General features: G+C 36.3%; 1 protein-coding gene across 1 annotated transcript in view; it reads left to right on the forward strand.

Annotated features, from left to right (window-relative positions):
- LOC149155052 (structural maintenance of chromosomes protein 2-1-like) overlaps positions 1–23643 on the forward strand; it is an 82117-nt gene that overhangs the window by 34218 nt on the left and 24256 nt on the right. The window contains exon 8 of the mRNA XM_089443767.1: positions 22578–22640. Coding sequence (XP_089299893.1) covers positions 22578–22640 — 63 coding nt within the window. The remainder of the gene's footprint in view (positions 1–22577; positions 22641–23643) is intronic.

Here is a 23643-nt window from a genome sequence, read left to right on the forward strand (position 1 = left end):
ATTCATCATTCTAGAATCAAATTAGTACTAAGCAAAATAGAGTATAATAGATATTGAAGTTTGAACTGTAATTGTAAATTGATATAACTCAAACTCAAAAATGGTAAAGAGAGACGAGTCAAAGAATCATTCTATGGTCATCAATATCCAAAGTCAAGACTCGAAAGTTAAAACTGAAAAGTTAAAAATGGACATTGAGCATTAAACAAGCGTCATGGGGGATGAGAGGCAATAGTTAATTCAGAAGTCATATAACGTCGTTGGGTAAGTCGAGTAGAGGATAGCCTAGTAAGTTGAAGTTAGGGATTGCAAATTAGTTTAAGTTTTGATATTTGTTACGTGTTTTTCTTTTTAGTTCTAAATTTATTTATTTATTTTTGTTTTTTAAATTGCAAGGGTTATTAGACAATTAATCGCTTCCTCCCTGAAAAGGGGTGCTTCTAGGCTTGGTGCTCTTGATTGAATGCTAGTTCCAAAGCCTCATACATGATAGAATCCAATGGAAACATTGCAATCCCCCCAATATTGAAATCATGAGAACCTTAAGTTTGGATTCTTAGTGGGATCTAAAATTCTATTTTTCATATGAAATCCGATCAGGTCAAAACCATCCTCAAACATCTTGAGTCAATCAATGGTAATGTTAAAATTTAAGTAAACGGGCGCAAATGAAAGATAAAGGAAAATGTCACTTTTACTTAGGAATTTAACATTATCATTGATTATATAGCATTAGTAGGGCCCTATGGTTGAATATTAAACTTCCCCACTTATAAATTATTGTTTTCAAGCAAAATTAAGGGGGGGCGCGTAGCCTTTTTTGAAGGAAGGCTCCCACAAGCACCCCTTTTGGGGAAACTTGCCCCCTACACTGGGGAAATGTTTCCTTGTGTCTCTTCCTATATCTCCCCAAAAGGAGGATATGGGCAAATCTTTCCCTAGGTGTCCCCTCGTCCCATGTGCGTGAGAAGCATGAGGTGTGTGCACCCGTCCCTAGGGGAATCATACTCATGGAACATTGGAAAAAAGTTCAATTTTGTGTCACATCATCATGGTCAAACCCTTTAAATATGGTCAAATTTGAGCATTTCCAAAACCACACAAGATAAAGTTTTTATGAAACGTGGGTTTTCTTCCTCTCGTTGAGTAGATCACTTTGGAGGTGGTGCATGCCCAAAACAATGGAATGCCCTAAGGGACATGCCGAGAAAACCGATGTGCCCCCATTGACAAGCTTTGACCAGCCATAACTCTTCAATTGTTGCTCGAATTTGAAAATTGCTATGAGGCATGTCTTTGTCTCTGAGCTCTTCCATTTGAGACTAGGTTGAATTTTTGACCACCAGGTCCACTTTCCATTGGGAATCATGAAGTGCCTTGGGAAATGTGAAAATTGTTCAAGAGACTAGTATGCTCTAGGAGCTGTATGTCAGAGATCACCTCTACAAAGACAAGGCTCCCATAGAACCATGAGTCCTCATGAAAATCCTCCCATCGTTCTCCAGTTTGATTAGGGATGAGATCACCAAGATGAAGCTCTCAAGCGACAAGGCATGGCCTGACCAATAATAATGAACACTGACTTAATAGACAAGACACCAGGTCTTGGATGACTAATACATGGCCTCACATGGTGTTTTACAAGGCTTTGACTTGTGACCTTGGGCTTACAATGGTGATAAATGATGTGCCTGAAAAAATTTATGTGCACCCACTGATGGAGGGGTAACAAGGCTCTAATATTGATCTCTACAATTATAGGATGACGATGTAGGCCACAACTTTTCTAAACTCTATGCTATTGTCCTCCATTTGAAGTTCTCTAGGGAGATTGAAAGCTGACAACTTAGAGCTAGAGGATAGACTAGATTTTGACGTAAGCACCAAATCATTGATCGCTTCCTTACACTTTGGGCCATCATTAAGGAGGTATGGCATCACTCTTCGAAAGTTTATTGTTGCTTTATGAACTTTCGAAAGGCATTTTATTCCACCCACTAGGAGGCTTTGTTTCATAGACTTAGAAGCATTGGTATCTTGAAAACCTTATTGATTGCCATCATGTGCCTATACAAGTTGGTCCTTGCATCCCTACACATAGCTCGCAAGGCATCAAATTTTATCGGAAGGCCCCTTGTCCTCGATATTGTTGGGGATCTACATTGATGAGTTGTGGCCCTTCTTGCATGAACGCATCCAGGATAGAGATGGGTAATTTCTCCACTAGGTCTTGATTTCAATCATGCTTTTCATTGATATTGTAATCCTTTAACCTCATCCCTTGAATGGTTGTAGGGTGTTGAGAATTCAATAGGGCAATGAATATGTTAATTCTCTTTAACTTGATAACTGTGTGTGACCTTTTTTCTTATTAGCTTTGTTCCTTATTATTATAATGCGAGATACATCAAACAACTACCAAAACAATAAGAACAATGACATAGTATATAGGCTGCAAGCCAGGGCCAAGACACCTCCTCTTGAAAGGAAAACCCTTAAATCTCTTCTCTTCTTATAGATCCTTGAATTGACGAATACCAAGACCTTGTGACTCAGAAAAATACCTGCCAAGATCAATATCAACCACTAACTAGGCCTCCTGTTGCAAGAGCTTCAACATCTTACTGCAGATCCGAAATTTAGTCTCCTCGAAAACTGTTGTTGCCACACTAGAAAACTTCGATTGTCTTCTTAGAGCCTTCCTCTTCCCTTCGCTTGCTTTTCCTTGAGACTTAGGGCTAGAGAGATACCCTAAGTGACCTTCACTTGACTTCTTTTCTCTCTTCCTTCCAAGATCGATCCAGAGATGACCCTTGTGCAGAAACCCTATCTTTGTCTTGCATGTGGGAGAGTGAACTAGCCAAGCACTTCGACTTCCTTTGACCTTTTCTTCGTCCTCTCCTTCGACCTCTTCTCTCCTTCGACCTCTTCTTCATCCTATCCTTTGCATAGAATGAGAGATGGGTGAGTGATCCTTTGGAGGACGAGTTCCTCTCTTTATATAGGCCTCTTTAACGGGTAGACATGGCTCTTTACTCAGGCCGACTTGACAACTTCTAGACCAACTTGATCTTGGAGGGTATTTCGACACTTTAAAGACAAAAATAAATATTCTTTACAAGATACAATGTGCCCAATGGGGTCTTCAATATATGACAATGACTCTTAGACCTAGGACAAACCCTAGAAGCACTCAATGGGTGCTTGATGTATAAAATAAAAGACCTTGAGCATGAAACCCATGCTCCAATAATAATAATTTCTTTTCATTTTATAATTTACAAGAATACATTTCATACTTATGAAGACTGAACCTAGTTACACATTTTTCAACATAGGGGAAACTTAATACCTTGGCCTTGTTTTGTGACGTTTATGATGCCACTAGTCTCACTATCCCCAAATTTGCTAGCTCATGGTGTTAACAGGAATGGTCCATAGGACCCCTCGCTATTGTCAACACTTTCCTTGTTACAACTTGAGGTGATGAACAAAACCAAGTGGCGATGGTGGAGGACATAACCTTCAATTGTTTGTGAAAAGGTTTTGTGTATTGGCTTGTTTGTTGATGAGACTGCCCACAGCCCTGTCAAAACACTTGCATGCTTTCAACGCTTCCCTATTTGGCCGATGGTAGTGGTCGATGACAATTGTTGGGAAAGATTTATGTCTGTCGACTTTGTTAAATGACGAGATTGATTCGCTGCTCGTTGGCACTTTGCCTCCTTCAACACTTTTCTGATAGGGTAGTGGCGACAAATAAACGACAATTGTTGTAGAATACCTTATGTTGGGATCGTTGTGTTGAAATTCTGATGTTCTATACTGTAACAATCACTTATCACAAAATTCTTTATGTTGCAATATTAGATAAACAATTGTAGATAGAACATAAATCAAATGCACAACAAAAGATAACCAAGAACAGAATGAGACACAAAGAATTTAGGTCCAATGACCAGGGCAAGACCCATGAGGTGAAAACCCAACCAGATCCTTCTTCTATTGGAAATCAATGGTTCAACAAAGATACATAATACGATGAGAGATGAAGAGTATGAGTAAGTACACCCAAAACTGAACAAGATGTAGCATAAAGATTATTGGTTGTAGCAACTGATGCACACACTGAATCAACCTTCCCTTCAACTTAATCAACACTGAAACACCGAAGCACTGAATCAACATTGGCTTACCAAGTTCTGCTCTTACTCTCCAAGTCTCTCTCTCACAATATTCTTCAGTTGTCTCCAACTCTCTCTCAAGTTCGAATTCTTCTTTCACAATGCATAAGTAGTGAGGGGAGAAAGAATGAGGCATGTATATATAAGATCAACGAATCCATGCCATAAAGGAGGAGTAACTCGCGTGCGAAGAGGGAGAGTAACATATTTAGGAAATGTAACTCATGCCATTAAGAAGGTACACATGCCTTTGTAATGTATGCCATTAATAAGGAGAGTGTAACATATGCATTAAAAAGTGCATAGATGAATCTTTCATGACATGCTTTAATGAAAGCATAAGAGAGTGTAAGAGAATTAATGAGAGTGTAAGAGAACATTATTGAGAGTCATGATTGAGTGACTTGAATTTCTTTTTAGTAATAATATGATAGTATCATAAGATAATAATAATAATAATATTAATGATAATATTGATGATTAAGTAGACATTGAACTATTAGGATTGATTGATGATCAGAAGGGATTTTCCGTCAACAATAGTTGAATACCAATTGATGCAAGGTTATTTACTATTTTGGAAAGTCATACTTGAGACATTCTAGTTTTTAGAAATTTTGCTTTTAGACTATATTTTTAGAAATTCAAATTTTAGACTTTATATCATTAGACTTTTTATTTTTAGAAATTATATTTTAAGACTTTCTATTTTTAGAGATTCATCCCTATGCTACTAAATTTTCAACACACTAGTTAACAGAAGCACTGAAACTTATCGGATTGGACTAGCAACAATGTTTTGGCTAGTGTTTGTGCTATCCTTGATGGTCAATAGACAAAGAAAAAGATAGAAAAAGGTTTTGTATGTTAATGTGACTGCCTGACAGTTGTGGGATCAGATTGATAATGATTCTTTAGCGCTAAACCTTTATTAACTCCGGTGGCCAATGGCGGATAGATAGAAAACATTGGTGATCATACTTTCGTTGCCATTAACTCACAAAATGTTGGAAAAGGAAACAATTGTTTAAGTGTTTGTTCACTGAGACTTTCCTCTGCGACTCGAATGTTGTTGCTTCGCTTTTGCCTTGTCAACTTACAATTGGAAGCTGATTTGGGTGCTCGACATAAAAAGCACGAATACACAAAGTCTTAAACACTAAGGGACAATAATTTGAATATTATTTATAGAATAGAGAGAAATTAATAGTTACACAATTCTGCTCAGTATTCCTCCATAAGACAAAATGATTCCCTCAGCCACCCTCCTCTAATCTAATCCCTTAATTACATATGAAAACTCTATTCATTGAGTTTTTGTACACTCCAACATACTCAATTTGTTTCTAAATTATCTAACAAATCCCTAATTTAGCTAATTTATCCCCTTTTAATAGAAACCAATTGACACTCATCTACCTTCCTAACAATTTAGGTTCCTTCTAGACCCTAACCAAAATATTCCAAATTAAATGACTTAGGGAGCCCAACTTTGCTTGGTAAACAAATTAGGGAATCAACTCTTCTAGTAAATGAGTTTTTGACCCAAGATGTCAAAAATGGTCTTAGCTCAGAGATGCTCCTGCACCACTTTGTTAGTTGACGATCAACTTGGATAAAACCAAGGTCGTAATCTTCAACAAGTCGAACATGATGTTGTAATCTTCAACAAGTCAAACAAGATCCTTTTTGGTCACCATTTTTTTTTCTAGAGGAGAGGAGATTGAGGTCACTAGCACATATACTTATTTCAGGGTACAATTCACAAGACCTCGCTTTAGTTTGTAGCTTGAACTTCAACCTCGTGTCACCAAGGGCTATAGATGCTTTGCCCTTCTTGAGAGGTAGTGTTTTCGAAATCATTTTGAGGACATATCTTCCAACATGTCACTCATGGACACCCTTTTCTGGCACACACTTTTATATGGTTTTGAGGTTTGGGGACTTAGTTTAATTAAGTTTGATTGGTCTTCAACATAGAGAGTACAAATCATCCTCCTTCGCCATATCATCAAATACAACAAGACAATCTCTTGGCCTATTGTCTGTGCAATTTTAGCCCCTAAGGGTGTATATTGTTGATTTGCAGGAACTCTTTGTTGAAGTTTTCTCTTTAGACAACTTATTCATGCTCTCATTCAATTAATTAGTGGCTCAACCATGATGTATTTGATGACTTCCTCACCTTTTAGCTGGTAAATGTAATGATGTTCGTATGGATATTGTGATGTAGGCATGTTTATTTATTTATTTATTTTTTTGTTAATCTGCTTAGAGGAATAAACAACTTGGTAGGTCTCGTACTTGCATCACACGTGGTCGATTCCAACTGCTATCGCTATGACCCTTAGGTGCCTACGTATGCCTCTTTCGTAGGCATAGATGAATCATGGGGATTTGAACCTCGAACCTCCTCGCACATGACACTTCATTTTCACGGCCATCACTAATTGAGTTGCCACTAGGGGAAAATGAGGTAGTGATGTAGACATGTTTAATTGGATTGTATTATGGCTTTTGGTGGGTGGTGATGATGGTGCTTACCATAATAGGATCTAACAACACACCATAATCCTCCATTTTATTATTTTCTTGCCATATAATGTGTGACATGATTTTGTCATATAAGTGTGTCACTCTTGTAGTCAGGTTGTGTTACTAGGTGACTTGCTAATGTAGTGGTTCATATCCCCTTTGTACACAACGATATCCACCTTATCCCATTATCTCCATTTCATTTGTGAAAGTGAGTTGCTCCTCTTCATGCTTGGATTGTCAAAGGCTATTCCTAAAAGGTCTATATGAAAATGAAAACATGAAAGAAAAGCCTAATTGAATAAAGGAAGGGCCCATGATTGTCTATAGGTTATCTAAAGTGGCAAAGAGGTGAAGAGCATTGCTAAATAATAAATGAAGCTCGCATCAATACCACCTCATTATTATTAGGCTTTCCCCTAGTTTTTCGCTTGTCTAAAGAATATCTAAATAAAAGGATGTGTTCATTGAACTCAACACTTGAATAAATGGAAAAAGGCGATAATTAAATGATGTTGAAGAATGGAAACTCAACGCTCCAAGCTCTCTCTTAGAAGGCTCTTGGAAAGGAATTCCTAGCTCCAAAGTTAGTCATATAGTGCGAGACGTATGCATCTATTAGCCTTGAGGGTCATGCCATCAAGGATCCCCATTTCATTTCCTTTCCACAACTATTTACCAATACATCATACGTTTGTCTAGCTTCCTCAAAAGCATAACTTGTTCTAACATTTGATTACATGTTGTTTGTGATTGTCTTTCATAGTATACTTGTGCAAATTAAAACACTAATCTTTATTATGTTGTGTTGGGAGAAATTATTAGGCTTGCACAAAGATGTTCATATTAACCATTCCAAAGAAAGATTCCAATGTTCAATTGCAAATAAGATTGCCAGATCTTCTACCTACTTTGGATACTTAAACTTTGTTGAGAAATCAATAGGTTAGAAAATTAAGGTTGATTTCTATTACTTGATAATCGGCTGTGAATAGTTGTTGGCTTCTTATTTCTTTTATTATGTTCTCTTCATCAAACAATTACAAAACATATAAAACTTGAAGATCACAAGGGACAAAGAACACAAAGATGTAGGGTCCAAGCCAGGGCAAAACCCCACAAGGGGGAAAACCGAAACAACTTATTTTCTTATATAATTAGATCAAAGTGAGATATCTAAGACCTAAAAACTAAGAGCCAATCTTGCCACAAGACCCAAGTCAAACCTCCTTCAAACCTTCACCAACCAAGTCAAATTCAACAAAATCAACATTGGCCTACGCTCTTCAAATATGGTCAAACTCTGAAATTTCAGCCTAGTAGTAGTTCTGAAATATTCGGCCCCTACAACAGTCTAGAAATTTCACCTGTGTGGAAAAATTAGGGCAGAAAAACACAAAATTTCTCCCCTTTGACCTTTGCTCTATCTCCTTTCACTTTTGCTCTTCTTCCCTTGACTTTTAGTTTTTTGGTTCTCTCTTTCTTGGGATATCAATCAATGAGATGTGTTGTTGCACAGAATGTTTAGTCATCGCAACAACGACTCAGATCGGGGGCTGTCCCCCTGATCCCCATTCTCTCTGTTTAAGCTGTCTCTGTACATCGGGCTAAGGGGGTTAGACCTTACAGAAATTTAATAACGAAGAACGAGTTGGGAACCAACTAGTTCGGGAGACAAAGTGAAATGACCAAGTACTTGATTAAGATTTAGCAAGACTTATAGGATTTGATTAAATTTAAATGATTGATACCAGTGCTTTATGGAGTCAACGATCTTGCTAGGGAAATTAAGACCAAGTAATTGATTAATAACTGCTGCTGAGATGAATGACTATCTTATATGAAATGCAGATCCTAAAACTAATGTGAGATGCAGAAATATTTGGTCACTTTTAGTTAAATGCCTATCTAAGTTTAAACCCTTCGATCCTTTTTATATTGAGCCTGATTTCATAGTAATTGGCAGAGAGAAGATAAGGTGAAGCACACTAAGGTGTGATTAACGATACCTCTCCATCAAAATCTAACATACCCGGTGCCTCTGACGCTGCAGAAAGTTGTGGCTCTGACGACTACAAGGTCCCCGTTTTAAGTATTATTAAAAGCACGCTTCTCAAGTAAAGATGGATGGGTACCTATCTCTCTATTGATCAAGCTTATGCTTGGAAGTAAATTTTAGTTATGCAAAACTAAATTAATATGCAAATGCGCGATATGATGAGATGAATCTAGATTCAAGGATTAGAAACACTTATGCTGCAAAAGGCACCCTAATCACCAAAATGAAATTTTCACTTCACTAGACAAAGACTTAAAGATAAACCCCTTAAAATATCACAATTAAACCACAAGTTTATTTCAAATCTTTTTAATACAATTATAGCTCAAAGAGAACAAAAACTTCTTTACAATTTAATATCAATACCAACAGATGCTCAAAGAACACTCAGCTTAGGAAACAAAAGATATGCAATTTATCACAATTGCACGACAGAGTACTTTGATACTTGAAATATTCGCAAAATATTTAACATGCAATAAACATTGAATGATTCAAGTAATTAGATTATACTTGGAGCTAATTTAAAACAATGAGCAATCTAAATAGATGTTCAAAACATAAGAAAATGCTCAAAATAACTTTAGCGTGCAAAAGATTCTAGCAATTAAATTTCAAAAAATTTAAATACCATGAAGAACTATGAAATTTAGATGCTACAATTAGAATGATTTTTCTTTAGTGACCCAAATCTAGAAAAAAATGTCGTTTTCTTGTAGTCAATCTTAGAGACGATTTAAAAAAATTATCTAAGCGTGTTTGACTATAGAGAAATAAAAATGTCAATACCACAAAAAATTCCCTTTAAATTTTACCCATAACACAAAAAGACACTAAGAAGGAACTTTAGATTAAAAATTTAATTATTGCTTACGCAAATTTTTAATGTGTTAAGTTTTATGAGGTAAATTTAATGTGGCAAATGATTAATTAAGTTTTTTAATGTGACAAAAATAAAAAATCAGAAAGCTTTAATAAATTAAATTTTTAATGGGCCAAAGGCCACATAAAAATTTTAGCGTGAGAGCACAAAGTTCTCTTTTGATTTAATTCTTTAGAAATATTAAAGTCACAAATAAAAACTAGAAATGGAATTAAATTTTTATTTTTCGTTTTTATTTTAAACAAAATCAAAATGTCATAAAAAATATCAAAACGAAAAAAGGAAAAGCAAAAATGAAATTCGAAATAAAAAAAGAAATATTAAAGTCACAAATTAAAATCAATTTTTTTTTTAGTTTAATTTTTTGAGTTTCTATTTGAAAAAAAGTTAACACAAAAAATAGAAATGCAAACCAAAAATAAAATGTGGGAATCAAACACAAAAGAAAATCGAATTATATAAAAAAAAACCTAACCTAAATGAAAAGAAAAGAAAAGAAAGTAAGAGTAAGAAATCAAATTGTTTTGTTTGGTGTAAGTTGAAGAGGAAGGACATAGACAACGTATGGAGTTCGAGGGCAGAGGAGTTTTGGAAACGAAAAGCGAGGGCAGGGGGGATGGAGTTGCGCGGATGAAAGCGAAGGAGTAACAATTACAGGTTGACGACGAAGAGCAAACGATAATGGTAGCAAAGAGGAGAAAGGAAGTGTGAGTAGCGATGAGGGATAAAGGAGGGAGTGATGATTGCGAGTTTTACAGGAAGAGAGAACACATAAGTCGAGGGAGGATAATGAGCTAGAGCTGTGGTAGATCAACAATTAGCACGCAGATGAAGGGATTCAGAGGCGAAGGGAAAAAGGTGGAGGGTTCATGTAGATGGAGGAACTCGAGCTCGGATTTCGCAGATGATGAACACAAAAAGGAGAAAACGAAAAACAATTTCGAAAATTTTCCAGAGAAGGGAAAATTACAGCAAAAAAGAGAGGCTCAATAAGGCATCATACATGAGTAAAAGTGGTAGCATAAGAACCCCAAAATAAACCCAGATTTTTTTTATTTATTAAAGTGATATATTTTTTTGCTTCAAACTTGTCCTCAAAACACCGGTAAAACCCTCAGATCTAGATTTTGAAACCCTCAGACATAAAATAATTTGGAATAATGCCCTTGCAAAATGATATTGAGGCCAGTTCTTACCCTCTAGGGCCTAGATCTGGCTTCAAATATAACTTTTTCCTTGAGATATGCACTTGCAAAAATGAAAACAAAACACCTTGAACCCAGATATACAGAAATAAATAAAACCCTAAAAACCCAAGTCAGAAAACATTTTTTTTTGCTTGCAGATCTATGCACAAAGATGGTAGATCTATCAGATCTGAAGAGTATGAGTCCAACTTCGCTCGTAGATACGATAATCCAAGGCTCTCAATAGCTAGATCTATCAAATTTCCACAAAATATTTAAAAATTAAGTTTCGAAAATTTTGGAGAGGTACTAGCCCAGAAACACCATGCAAGATAAATAATTTAAACTTAAGTTCCGAAGCTTATGTGAAGTAGGCTCTTCAAAAAATATACACTGAGAGTTGGCTGGTTCAACCGAAAACTATCGTTAAACGCTCAATGAAAACTTGAAAGGTCTCTTGCAAACGCTAGATCAACCATCAAACCAAGTAGAGAAATAGAACAACAATGAAATTCTGAAGAAATAGAGATATCTGCTACTTCGATCAAAATTAAGAATGTTACCCTAGATCCAACAAACTGAATAAGATACTTGTATTCAGATTATTCTAAAAGAACTATTGATTGATAGTTTTCACATAACATTTAGCAGAAATTAAAACAATGTTACCATAAATTTGTGAAGAAGAATACCACAACATGTTGAAACCTCAAAGACTTTTGCATTAATTCTAAAATGTATACAAGAGAGCATGAGAGCTTAGTACACGTTTCAGAGATCGGATGAAAAAACATATTAACACTAACCTCTAATTTATAGGTAAAATCTCCAACAACTAGTTGGCTTGATCTCTGTCAAATTAATCTCGATCGTTTATAAAGATTTAACTAATATTTAATCATCACCGTCAAAATTATTTAATTTTTGAGGAAAAATCGAATTTAACATTTAATTGATTTTTAATTAACTCAAAATTAATTATTTTGAGTTAATTTCCCAAAAAAATTGACTTTGGCTTAACCACCAAGGCCCAAGGGTCCAAAATTTCTTGATTTCCTCGATATTCCCTTCGTTGGGGACCTCCAAAAATTAACTTCTTTAAACCCACGAATTTCACCTTTCGAGAAATTAATTTTACCTATGACACAAAATTAATTAAATTTCTGGCTTATGATTTAATTTAATTTTTCCAGAAAATTTAATTAACTTACTGATGAGGGGATCAATAATATTTCAAACCCTCTAATATTTAACCATGGTGTCTAACTATGAGGGACCATGCACTAAATATTTTTTACATCAAGATTTTACAATACATAAAGGGGGAATACCTGTTCGTTATAGACCCTCAACTTTTACTCACTTCTGCGACACAAAAATATGATCCAGTAGATCAAGTAATCTACAATACAATAATCTAGCCAATTAGCTAGGATTATTCGCAAATGACTTTTACAAAGACTTGATAAAAAACATTAGGACTCACTTAATATCTTGTTGACAACATCCACCCTAGCTTTGGGGTGAGGTTGGAGGGAAAAACTCCATCGATCATTTGTGTCTAGAAACACAGATGAATTAGTGAGACAAAAACCTCCTAAGCTAGAAATTGTCGTCAAAATATTATGCTTACCTAGGTTGTTACATACATGATGGTCTTACTAAGATCATTTACATTATAATCATGCAGAATGGGTTTACATCTTTAACAAAATTGTCGACTGATGATGAAATCTGAAAGGCGAGAACACTTAAACATGATAGATCCCTGTTATGAAAAAAGGGGTGTATTGCTATGGGGTCCTTGACACAGAGTGGTCAACAAGATGAATTGGTGCTCATATGAGGTCGAATTGCTCTCTATATATACACAACCGTGAGGTCGAATAGGTGCCTTTCGGGGCTGACTTGTCTAGGAGGGCTGACTTGGTCTTATGGAGGACAAAATTACTCTTTTGACTCATTTTTGTTCTCTTACAAATATTCCAAATGGGACTTTGACACATGACAAATTTTGTTTTTCACTCAATAAACCCTAGAAGCATGGAGAACATGCTTTGACTAGAAAATAATAATACTAATCTTTTTTTTTTCTTTTTCTTCTTTTTGTTTCTACATGAAATACATATTGATACAAGGGAAATGATAATTATGAAGACCTAACCTAGCTACATTTTTCAACACTCCCTGTTAACTAGGGAGGTATTCATAATGACCCAACAGGATATTAGGATACTCTCAAATTGAAATATTCTCATAAGAAGATTTTAGATTAGTAAGCATCTTCATCATCATAACCAACATTGTCAAACATAGGAATGCGTTGAATAACAAGCTTTATCTCTCCACTAGATCAAAGCACAATGCCGAGAGGCATAAATTTGGGCACTGCCACCGCCTCTCTCGAGGCACGTACCCCACCCGGATGTTCACCAAGTTTTCCCTCACATGACTATTCTTATGTTGGATACCCTATCCTCGAAGAATATCGGTCCTCAAGACTACTCTTATCTTGGATACCTTATCCTCGAAGAGTATCGGTCCCCGGGATTACTCTTATCTTGGATACTATTCCTTAAGGAGTATCGATCCTTGATGCTTATCAAATCCTCCATTCTCCCAACCAGTGCTTGCACTAGGCTTATGACTATTAGTCCTGGCCATAGTGCACGACTTATGGAGAATACGATGTCCATCATCACTCCCTCTCAACCAGGCAGGTAGTCATCACTCCCTCTCAAACATGGAGAAACAACAAGCCTAAGCTTGTCTCATTGGCTACATGTTCTTTCGTGGAGATTTGTTTGTAGCTGTTGGGATCCTTATTTGCATCACGTTATAACGAGTTTCGACCTTCCTAGATCTTCAACAATCAATCAAGTAATTCATCAAATATATTATGGAGCCAAACTTCTTCATGGTTGATTGCACAAGCCTTTCTTCGAAATAAGATTTTTCTCATGTTTTTCCAAGACATTATATTAACTTCTATACATCAATAATATCTCTATCAACTCAATTAATGCATTTTTGAATTGAACCAATCAGCTATTGGTACAACAATATCATAACTCTTCAACTTCCTGCAAAACCAATTATAACTCCCTCTTTTTGGCCAAGGTGTGTGGATTTCTTTAGAATCCATATCAAATCTGTCATGTTGTCAAGTGATCAACAAATTGTCTCGTGACTTCTTGTATCAATTTGTTGCCTTCTCTGCCTTCCAATATATATTCTTCTTGGAAGCCATGCCATATCCCAACCAATATTGATGTCGTTCCTTATTATCAGAGTTTGTAAAACAATTGATGCTGCTCCAAATTGTAAGATCCCTCAAGTTTTTATCTATATCGCATCGGCTTTGGGGATGGGGGGATGTCGGGAATGAGGGAATGAGTTTCTGGGACGGCTAGAGCGCACCCTCAAATTTTCAGGGGACAGTAGGTTGGGGACGACAATTTTATATATTTAAATTTTTTAAAAATAATAAATATTTAAAAAAAACATAATATGCATATGCCATAAACATGAATGGTAACTTGATAAGTAGAACACATTGAAATAAACACTACCTAGTTAAGAAATCTATTCATCTTAGTAATTATAAAATATAAATGTAAAACCAAAAAGATAACACTTAAAAGTTGGAAAATCTTGAATTGTCTAAAAACTTAGTAGATGATGATTATATATTCGAAGTAAAAGCATAGATAATAGTTCCGAATTCAAAATAATACATATTGTGAGTGCCAAATGGAAAATGCATCATAACAAGTTAAGTACACAAAATGCCAATGAAGTCCCTGACTCAATGGCCATACTATCATGAAGGCTAAAGCTATTCGTAAATTCAGATCCTCTGCATTAATGTTGTCCAAAAATGCTTGAGCCTCACTTCCTTCTCTGTCATCATCATCAATGCCTTGCAACTGCAAGTCAATGCCATCTAATGGTACATTTACCAATCCTCCCTGGAGAGATGGATCATCCACCTCATCATCAATATGGGAAGGATCCTCAGGATCCACATCCCATCGTGCTGCTGGTCCCTGTAAATACTCTGGTGTTTTCCTTGTAAGAAGACGAAGACTGCTATGCACATAAACTAGTTTTTCCGCTCTCTTAGAGGTAAGCCTATTCCTCTTAATAGAGTGGATAAAACTATATGTGGACCAGTTCCTTTTTGTAGCTGAGGAACTAGCAACCTGAGATAGTAAACACATAGCTAGTGTGCATATTTCTGGAGTTTGGTCCCCATACATCCTCCACCATCCACTAGGACTTCTCTGTGCCATACCCATCAAATCTTTCTTTGTAGAAATAGTGAAACTAGGGCTATTGAGCATTGCAAAGTCAAGAAATTGTTCTCGAATTATGGTTGCTTGCTCCTCTGTATACATCTTTTGTATGGCATCAATAAATCCTAGTTTCACTTCAGGATCATCTATTGGTGCAACTCTGCCTTCCCTTTCCACATACCACTTTGGATTAAGTGCATAAGCAACCATATGAAGAGGTGTGTTCATCCTGTTCCATCTCTTCTCTATCAACTTTTGGATTTCATTAAAAGATTCCAAAGAGGGGTCCCTTTGACGTATAATGGACTTGACACGTCCAATCATGTTGTCAATTGACTCATATATTTCCCCAAGGTTAGGGGAATCTGAATCTGCATACCTTATGAGCTCCACTATTGGATATGTGAAAGAGACAATGTATTTCACATCAAGCCACCATTCCTCATTCAAAAGTATTTGTCTTATCTTCTTTCCCTGATTTGTTTTGGATTCCCCCCATGTAGACTACTCTGAACTGATAACAATGGCCTTTAAGGCTTGTTGCACCTCTAGCATATGATCAAGAAGAATAAAATAGGTGGCATAACTTGTATCTGCTGGTTTCAAGAACTGTTTTTTGCATAAATCCTATAAATAGCTAGAGAGGCATGGTGGTTTCAAATAAACATTTGTGCCTCTCTTGCATCCAAAATAATGTGAGTGATCCAAGAAAATTTTCCAATGTCTTTGAGTGCATTATTCAAAGCATGCACACAACAAGGAGTCCAAAATAGATGCTTATACCTGTTTTGAATCATTAACCCCGCAGACCTACAAACTGGTGCAACATCTGTGATAACTTGAACTACATTTGTAGGACCAATCTCTTCAATTGCATCCTTCAACTTTCTAGTACAATCAATTGCCCTTAAGAAATAGGGCCCACTTGGAGAGGTGACAATGATGTTCAACAAAGGCCTTTGTTGAATATTTGTCCAACCATCCATGACAACTGAACATCCATAAAAACCCCATGATTTCCTAAGGCCTTCCATCAACCCTTGCATCTTTGAGACCCATCTATCTAGCAAAGTTGTCCTCATTTTATTATAGCCAGGGGTTTGAAATGATGGGCCAGCAACAATGAATTTCCTCATCATCTCTTTGTAGAGAGAACGGGTGGCATTAAATGAATTTCCATTAGCAAAGAAAAATTCAGCCACTGCATCATCTTTCTCATCCTTGCGTTGTGTATTGAACATCTCTATGACAACAACTTTCCTACTTGTCATAGTGTTACAAGGACCCTGAATTGAATCAAGTTCATCATTGTCATTGACTGCTCCTTGAGAGAACTCCATTGAACCGAGAACTCTTGGTTTTTTAAAAATGGCAGATCTGTCCTCCTCTATCTCTTCAATAATAGTCCCACCTATGGCAATCATGTGAAGTCTTGTCATTTCAACTCTTTTCTCCAATGAGCAAGTGCATATTTTAACTCCATCCCTTGTAATAGCCAATAAATGATGGTAAACTCTAGTGTAGCTTCCATTAAATACATGGTTGCAAAGTTTGCATAACCACTGCTGTGAACCACCACTATTTTTCTTCTTGTTTTGGGTGATTTTCTTGACATATTGCAGCAATGGTTTCTTCACATTGATGGCACTGTACGCTGAGTCTTCAGTTGGATCGGGCATTGTATTTGGAGGTGACCTCATTTCAGATTGAGGAGATGGAGAAGAAGAGATATCCATCTGAAAATTCAAAAGAATTTGTAAGATTAAGATTCAAACAATTGGAATTCATGATTTCAAGAAAAATAAAAGATGCTTCTATTCAAACTCTAAAAAGTTATTTTCTATTTGTTGTGTGTGTAAAGTGAGAGGCTCATGCTGTCTTTTTGGGTGTGTGTAATCAGAGTTGAACAGGGGTGTTTTCCCTATGAGAAACAGAGCTGAAACATGGCATTTTAGTTTGTGAGAAAGCAGAGCTGAAACAGGGCTTTTTACTGTGTTAGAATTTAACATCTTATTGAGCCATATTATTGTAGCAGAAGTGGACCAAGCTGCCACTCATTATCCATCTCTGTCTATGAAGGAGGAAGGGACCGAACCCTTGAAATATCTAGTAATTTTTGGTACCAGCCACCAGTTAAGAGGGGATCGAGGTGCTGAACCAAGAAGCCACTGTTTCAGATCTGAAACATTAGGCCCTAGACCTGTAGCAGCTCAAGTACATGAGGCTGAAATATATATTTGGTATTCCAGATTTGGAACATCATCCCATACACCTGAAGCAGCTCAAGGAATAAGAGGCTGCACCTGTAGCAACTTATTTAGAGAAGGTTGAGTGGTATTGTGGCTATAGCAACTGATTTAGAGCGGTCGAATCTGGATGTATCTCTAAAGTGTACATCGTAACCATCACAGTGATCATTGAGTTGAATTCATGAGAACTGCCAGCATTTAAAGTTTAAAGTTTAAACCTAGTTCAGCTGATCAAGTGTTATCTAAATTGATTGTTTAAATTATCACAACAAAAATTTCTTGGATAACAAAACCGAGAAATTAATCTCTATATAAATCATAAATGCCAAATGGCAAATGCTGTGAGTTGACATACCTGTGTGTTGTTGAAGATGGAACCACGACTATGCTACTGCGTTGTTGAATATGGAAGCACGACTTTGTTGCTGCACTGTTGAAGAATCGAAGAACCACGAATACGCTACTGGCAACTGCGCTATTGAAGAAGGAATGGGGAACCACTTAGTGCCAACCGCAACCACAATGCTATACACTGTGAACCGCAACCGTTGAGTAAAAAACTTAAAAAGGTATGTTGTCGTCGCTCAAAGAAATAAGGAAACAAAGGAAATCCGAAATGTTATGCCGCGTAGGGTTTAGATGGCGTCTTAGGATTTATATATAGCACGAAATATTTTAATGTTTGTTTATCAACTGGTCAAATGTCCTTGATTTTTTCGAGGTATGGCAGAAACTTATCAAAAAAGTCCCCGATTTGAGTGAGGGATAGATTGGGAATGCCTTAAAAGTCCCCAAGTCCCCAATGGGGTCCCCTGTTATTTTGGAACATTTCCTAGGCGTTTTTAAGTCCCCGAAACGTGGAGACGCAAGCGACGAAGGGTTTTTTGGGGGGGACGGGTTCCCGTGCAACATAGGTTTTTATCCGCTTCTAGCTCCCTTTGAAGTCATAATTACTTCCTTCTCTAACTTTATATTCTTAAAGAAACAATGACTAGTAAAAAATGCTGCCAATGATTTGTTCTTTGCTGCCATGTGTGAAAATATCCATCTTTACTTTCCTTTCCAAGTACAATTCTGAATCATGTTCTTTTCTTCAACTTCGTCTGAAGGTGGAATTAGGGTTTGTGTTGGTTTTGTTCTATTCTCTTGTGAATGTCAACAATATTAAGGATTAGATTAGATGCTCTAATTCAACAAATGACATCTCACTTCCTCATCAAGAGAGTCTTTAGGTGTCTCCATAAACTTCAGTCAAATAGTCTTGGTTGATGTCTCGAAAAACTGTAGGAAAAATTTAAAAGTTTAGGAAAGGTAAGGATGTCGAAACTTGATTTGACCTTTTGGAAATTGACCTAAATTGAAGATCCAATGTTGCTAATGAAGATTCTCTTGTATCCTTGGAATTAGTCTTGTTTCTTTTATAGATTTAGAAAGTGAGAGTGTAAAACTTGTCTTGTGAGTTGCACATGAATTTGTTTCATATGTGTTAGTTAGAAGGGAAAGGTTGAAATAGTTCACATATAGCGAATCAATGATTATTATGAAACTAATATTAATGTTTCTTATTCAATTTTTGGGCTTGTGTGGGTCTTGTTGTTTCTGCCTGGCAAACACACCTAAGTTAGTGAGAAAAAACTCCTAACCCCACAATGTGTGGCTTGGTTTCAAAACTAAGAGATGGGGATGTCACCTATTCTCAACTCTCTCCGTCAAAGCTCTCTCCTAGGTAAGCTAAGGAGGGTGGTCCCTAATGAAAAGTTAGATGAAAATGATACGAATTTTTGGGAGATCCTAAATTCAATTGGACTACTTCAAGATTATGAGCAAGTTCAACAAGTATGATGAACAATACAAGATATGGAATGAAAGATATTCTTAATGATCATCAACACATTCAAAAGATAAACATGTAAAACCAATGCCTTAATAATTGCTTCAAAATAATAAACACTTGCTCAAATGAAATAAAACAAGTAATCTTGTAAAACAAATCAATGTTAGATTAAGAAATATTAACTTGCAACATATAAACTGCAAAGAGATGCCTTAAGCCAAGATACTATCCTTCATGTTTCAAAAACTTGTAAAATAGAAATTTAAATAACTTGCAAAATGAAATGAAATAAACCAAAACTTTTCTTGCAAAAAGAAAGATATTGTACTTGCTCAAAGAAGATTCTTCAACAATGAAAATGATAACTTCAATAGATGTTCACCATAACAAGTACATGATATAAACTTGCAAGTAAGAAAACTTTAGAAATAAAATGAGTTAGGATGAGATGCACCTAATTTTTTTTGAAGACTCCACCCCTGAGGATATGTCAGAGGCTTTATGTACCATCAGAGTTCATATATCATCAAAGTTTTTAACTCTATTTTTTCTTTTTATCTTCTTCTCATGTTGTACTCAGATTCCACGAGCCCTGTGGGGATGATGTAACGTGATGCTAGTGTGATGTGTTGAGTCATGTAACAAGCTTAGGTAACTTGGGACTTGGTCATCAAGTGAGTTTACTCTGTGAGGTTATTTTTTTAGTTGGTTAATTATTATGTGCTTTTGAGGACTTAATAATTAATTGAGTTTTTTCCTCCAAGCATAGCCCCAAAATCGGAGTGCAGCTTGATGACGAGACCTTGCGTGAGTCCTAGTGTCTAGAGTCATTGTGTATTACCATACTAGATCACTCATAAAATTTTGTGGAATTTGAATAGGTTAGGGGTCAATTTTTATTTTTAATTTTTTAAATTTCCTGCAGGGCGAAAATTTGAATAAATTCTGAATGTAAAATGTAATAAGTGATGTCTAGAGAAGTTATATGGGATATGTGTGCTCAAAATTACACCTCTCACCCGCAACTTTCTACTATGACAGAATTTGAGGGAAAAATAAGTTATACACCATCAAAACCCACTTTTCCTAATCTTGTGGAATGAGTGGTAATAAATTATCCCAAGAATTAAATAAATTGGAGAAAATAAATAGCCACACATGCTAAATGATGTGGAAGTGAGTGGAAAATCATCAAGGAGTTAAAGAGTGACATGGACTCCACCATGGACCAAGAATCGAGGAGAAACATGTGACAATTAATGTTTTAAAACTCCGACTCCGACTCCGACTTGGCCGAGGGTCGACTCCGACTTCGACTCAGTATCGACTCGGCCGGCTCGATTTCAATGACTCGGTCGTTGTAAAAAATACATTAAATCTTTATTTATTTATTTAGTTTTTATAAAAAAACATAATTTAAAAGATTTTCATTCATGTTTCCAAACACATAGCATTAGCTTTGCTCAACATGTAAACCCTAGCATCTTGTTATCAATGCTCAAATACTGCTATCAACAATTCTGCTGTTTTGCCTCCTCATCTCAACCTGTAGAACAAACCCTACTCAAAGTTCAAACCCTAGCTGTAGCATAATACACCTTCACTGTCATATCCTTCAATGCAAACTTCAAGACAATCTAAGTATCCAACCATTGTTGATGTATCCTTAGATGTGCAATCAGCTACCAAGTTGCTATAGTCAGAAAATTTCAACAGTCTAATTAGATACACCAAGGTGACTGTCATATAACAAGGTGGCCATCATATATGGGGTTACTGTTATCACTATCAAGTCAAAGGGATAAGCCATTCATTGCTGTCATATCATTTCAAGATTACATAGAGATGACTGTCATATACTAGGTCACTGCTATATGTCTAGGGCACTATCATATCAAGAGCACTGCCATATATCAAGGTGACTGCCATTACATTTCATTGTCAAGTCTAATCACACAATACTGTCATACTTGTCATTACATATCATACAAATTACTGCCAAGATTATTGTCATATGACAAGGTTGCTGCTGTATCACAAGATTTATGTTACATACAAGATTACTGCCCTATGTATCATTGTCAAGCCAAGTCATGGATGACTAATCTACTACTAAGTTTCAAGGACACTCAATCATGTGTCAAGATCATTGCTATGTCAACAAGGTCAATGCCATATCAATTTGTATGATGTATCATACCTTAAACGAGAAACATGTCTGTCATACCTCAACCTTTGCATTACAGTCAGTGCCCAAGCATCACTTCCATGGATCACTGACCATACATCATAACCATGCATCACTTTTATATTGCTGTCAAGCAATATTGTCATAAACATATGTCATAAATATCACTTTTATACTGCTGTCTCCAACCCGGCCGAGTAGGCTCAGACTCGGCCGAGTCGGCTGGGTTATTACCGAGCCGGCTGAGTTGTTAGACAACTTGGCCGGCTCGGTAATAACCCGGCTGGACGAACTGGTTCACAGGCCAAGTCGACCCGGTGAGGCCTTGACTTGGACCAACTCGGCCGAGTCGGTTCCGAGCCGGCCGAATCTTAAAACAGTGCTCTCTATTCTCTCTCTCTCTCTCTCTATATATATATATATATATATACATATATATATCGATTATATGTCCATTGTGTTTAGCTCAGGTGGTTGGGAGGAATGATTGTTATCCTCTCCACCCAAGTTCAATTCCTGGAAGTGACGTGTTGAGCTCTTAATGAGGATATTTTTGTGATGGCCTTGAACCTTGTGTGGACAATCCTTGAAATGAGGGAAAGTATCCATCCAGTGGGTTTCCCTGGGATATGTATTTCTACTTTTTTCTTTTTGTTTTTGGTATTCATAAATGGTTTTGATTCATATCTAAAGGTTATCTGTTTTTGGTTTATGTTTTTCTCTGATATATATATGTATATATATGTATATATATATAGAGAGAGAGAGAGAGATCTGGATCCTAACTTTTCAAACAATCCTAGGGCTCCTTATCCAGATCTGTTTCTGTTTACTGTGGATACCATCCTTGAAATGAGGGAAAGTATCCATCCAGTGGGTTTCCCTGGGATATGTATTTCTACTTTTTTTCTTTTTGTTTTTGGTATTCATAAATGGTTTTGATTCATATCTAAAGGTTATCTGTTTTTGGTTTATGTTTTTCTCTGATATATATATATAGATCTGGATCCTAACTTTTCAAACAATCCTATGGCTCCTTATCCAGATCTGTTTCTGTTTCCATGCAACTTAGAATTTTAATGTTCTACTTCCAATTGTTTAGCTATTCATATGGTCGTGCTTTAGTTGTCTCTGACCTTTTACATTTTTGAATTTTGCAGGCAGCTATGGCCTTTGTATTTGGTAGTACCTTTGTTTGTAGCAGTATGGACTCGGCAAAAGAGGTAACACTAGATTGTGGTTGCTTAATGTTAGTGTGATCTTAATAGGTTGGTGTTCAAAGCGCTCTAATTTATAATAGTTTCTGAATGGACAATCTGTGGAATCTGCAAAGCTTCTTTAAAGAGGTATTAACTTCATAATTATGTATCATTAACCCTGAGAATCCTTCACACGATAGTCTGGCCATTAAAAAAAAGATGGCCATGTTTGATTCCGATCTCCTCTTTACATGTTCTTTTTATGTCAGGCATGTTGTACCTGTCAATTATTCAGTATTTGGACACATCAGTTGTGTTAAAAGGTTCATCTATTGAAGGATGCAAGGTTTTGTGAGCTGTTTTCATTCATATACAACTATGTATCTCCTAAGCTAATAATGTATTAAGAATTTAATTCATAATTCACTTAAAACGTTATCTTGGATTCATTATTATCATCTTGCCAACGGCCTCCTGGATCTCCTGTAAAAGAATTTCGAAATCCTTGTTCTGCAATGAGGATGCCACTAGCAAAAGCCTCAAACAAAACTTTTAAATTGTGGATAAAACTACAATACCAGTGCTGTTCCAAAAAAGAAGAAGTGAATTTTGGCTGGAAACGAGAGAAAGATAAGGTGTGTTGCCTAAAACCACAATACCAGTGCTGTTCCAAAAAAGCAGAAGTGAATTTTGGTGGGAAATGAGAGAAAGATAAGGTGTGTTGCCTAAAACCACAATACCAGTGCGGTTCCAAAAAAGCAGAAGTGAATTTTGGTGGGAAATGAGAGGAAGATAAGGTGCGTTGCCTAAAACCAAAATACCAGTGCTGTTCCAAAAAAGCAGAAGTGAATTTTGGCAGGAAAGGAGAGAAAGATAAGGTGTGTTGCATTGGAAGAGCACCTATCTGCAAAATATGTCTCAAATTTGCTGGAATAACTTAAAAAACACAAAAAGAGTTTCTGGTGGTTGAGAGGATTGAGAACACTAGACATCTGCTTCTGTCCCAAAAAGGGGTGCTGAAAACCTT

Source organism: Pinus tabuliformis, chromosome 9 (genome assembly GCF_031772625.1).
Source record: "Pinus tabuliformis cultivar Carrire ecotype Pingquan chromosome 9, CPIR1, whole genome shotgun sequence".
NCBI classification, from domain to species: domain Eukaryota; kingdom Viridiplantae; phylum Streptophyta; class Pinopsida; order Pinales; family Pinaceae; genus Pinus; species Pinus tabuliformis.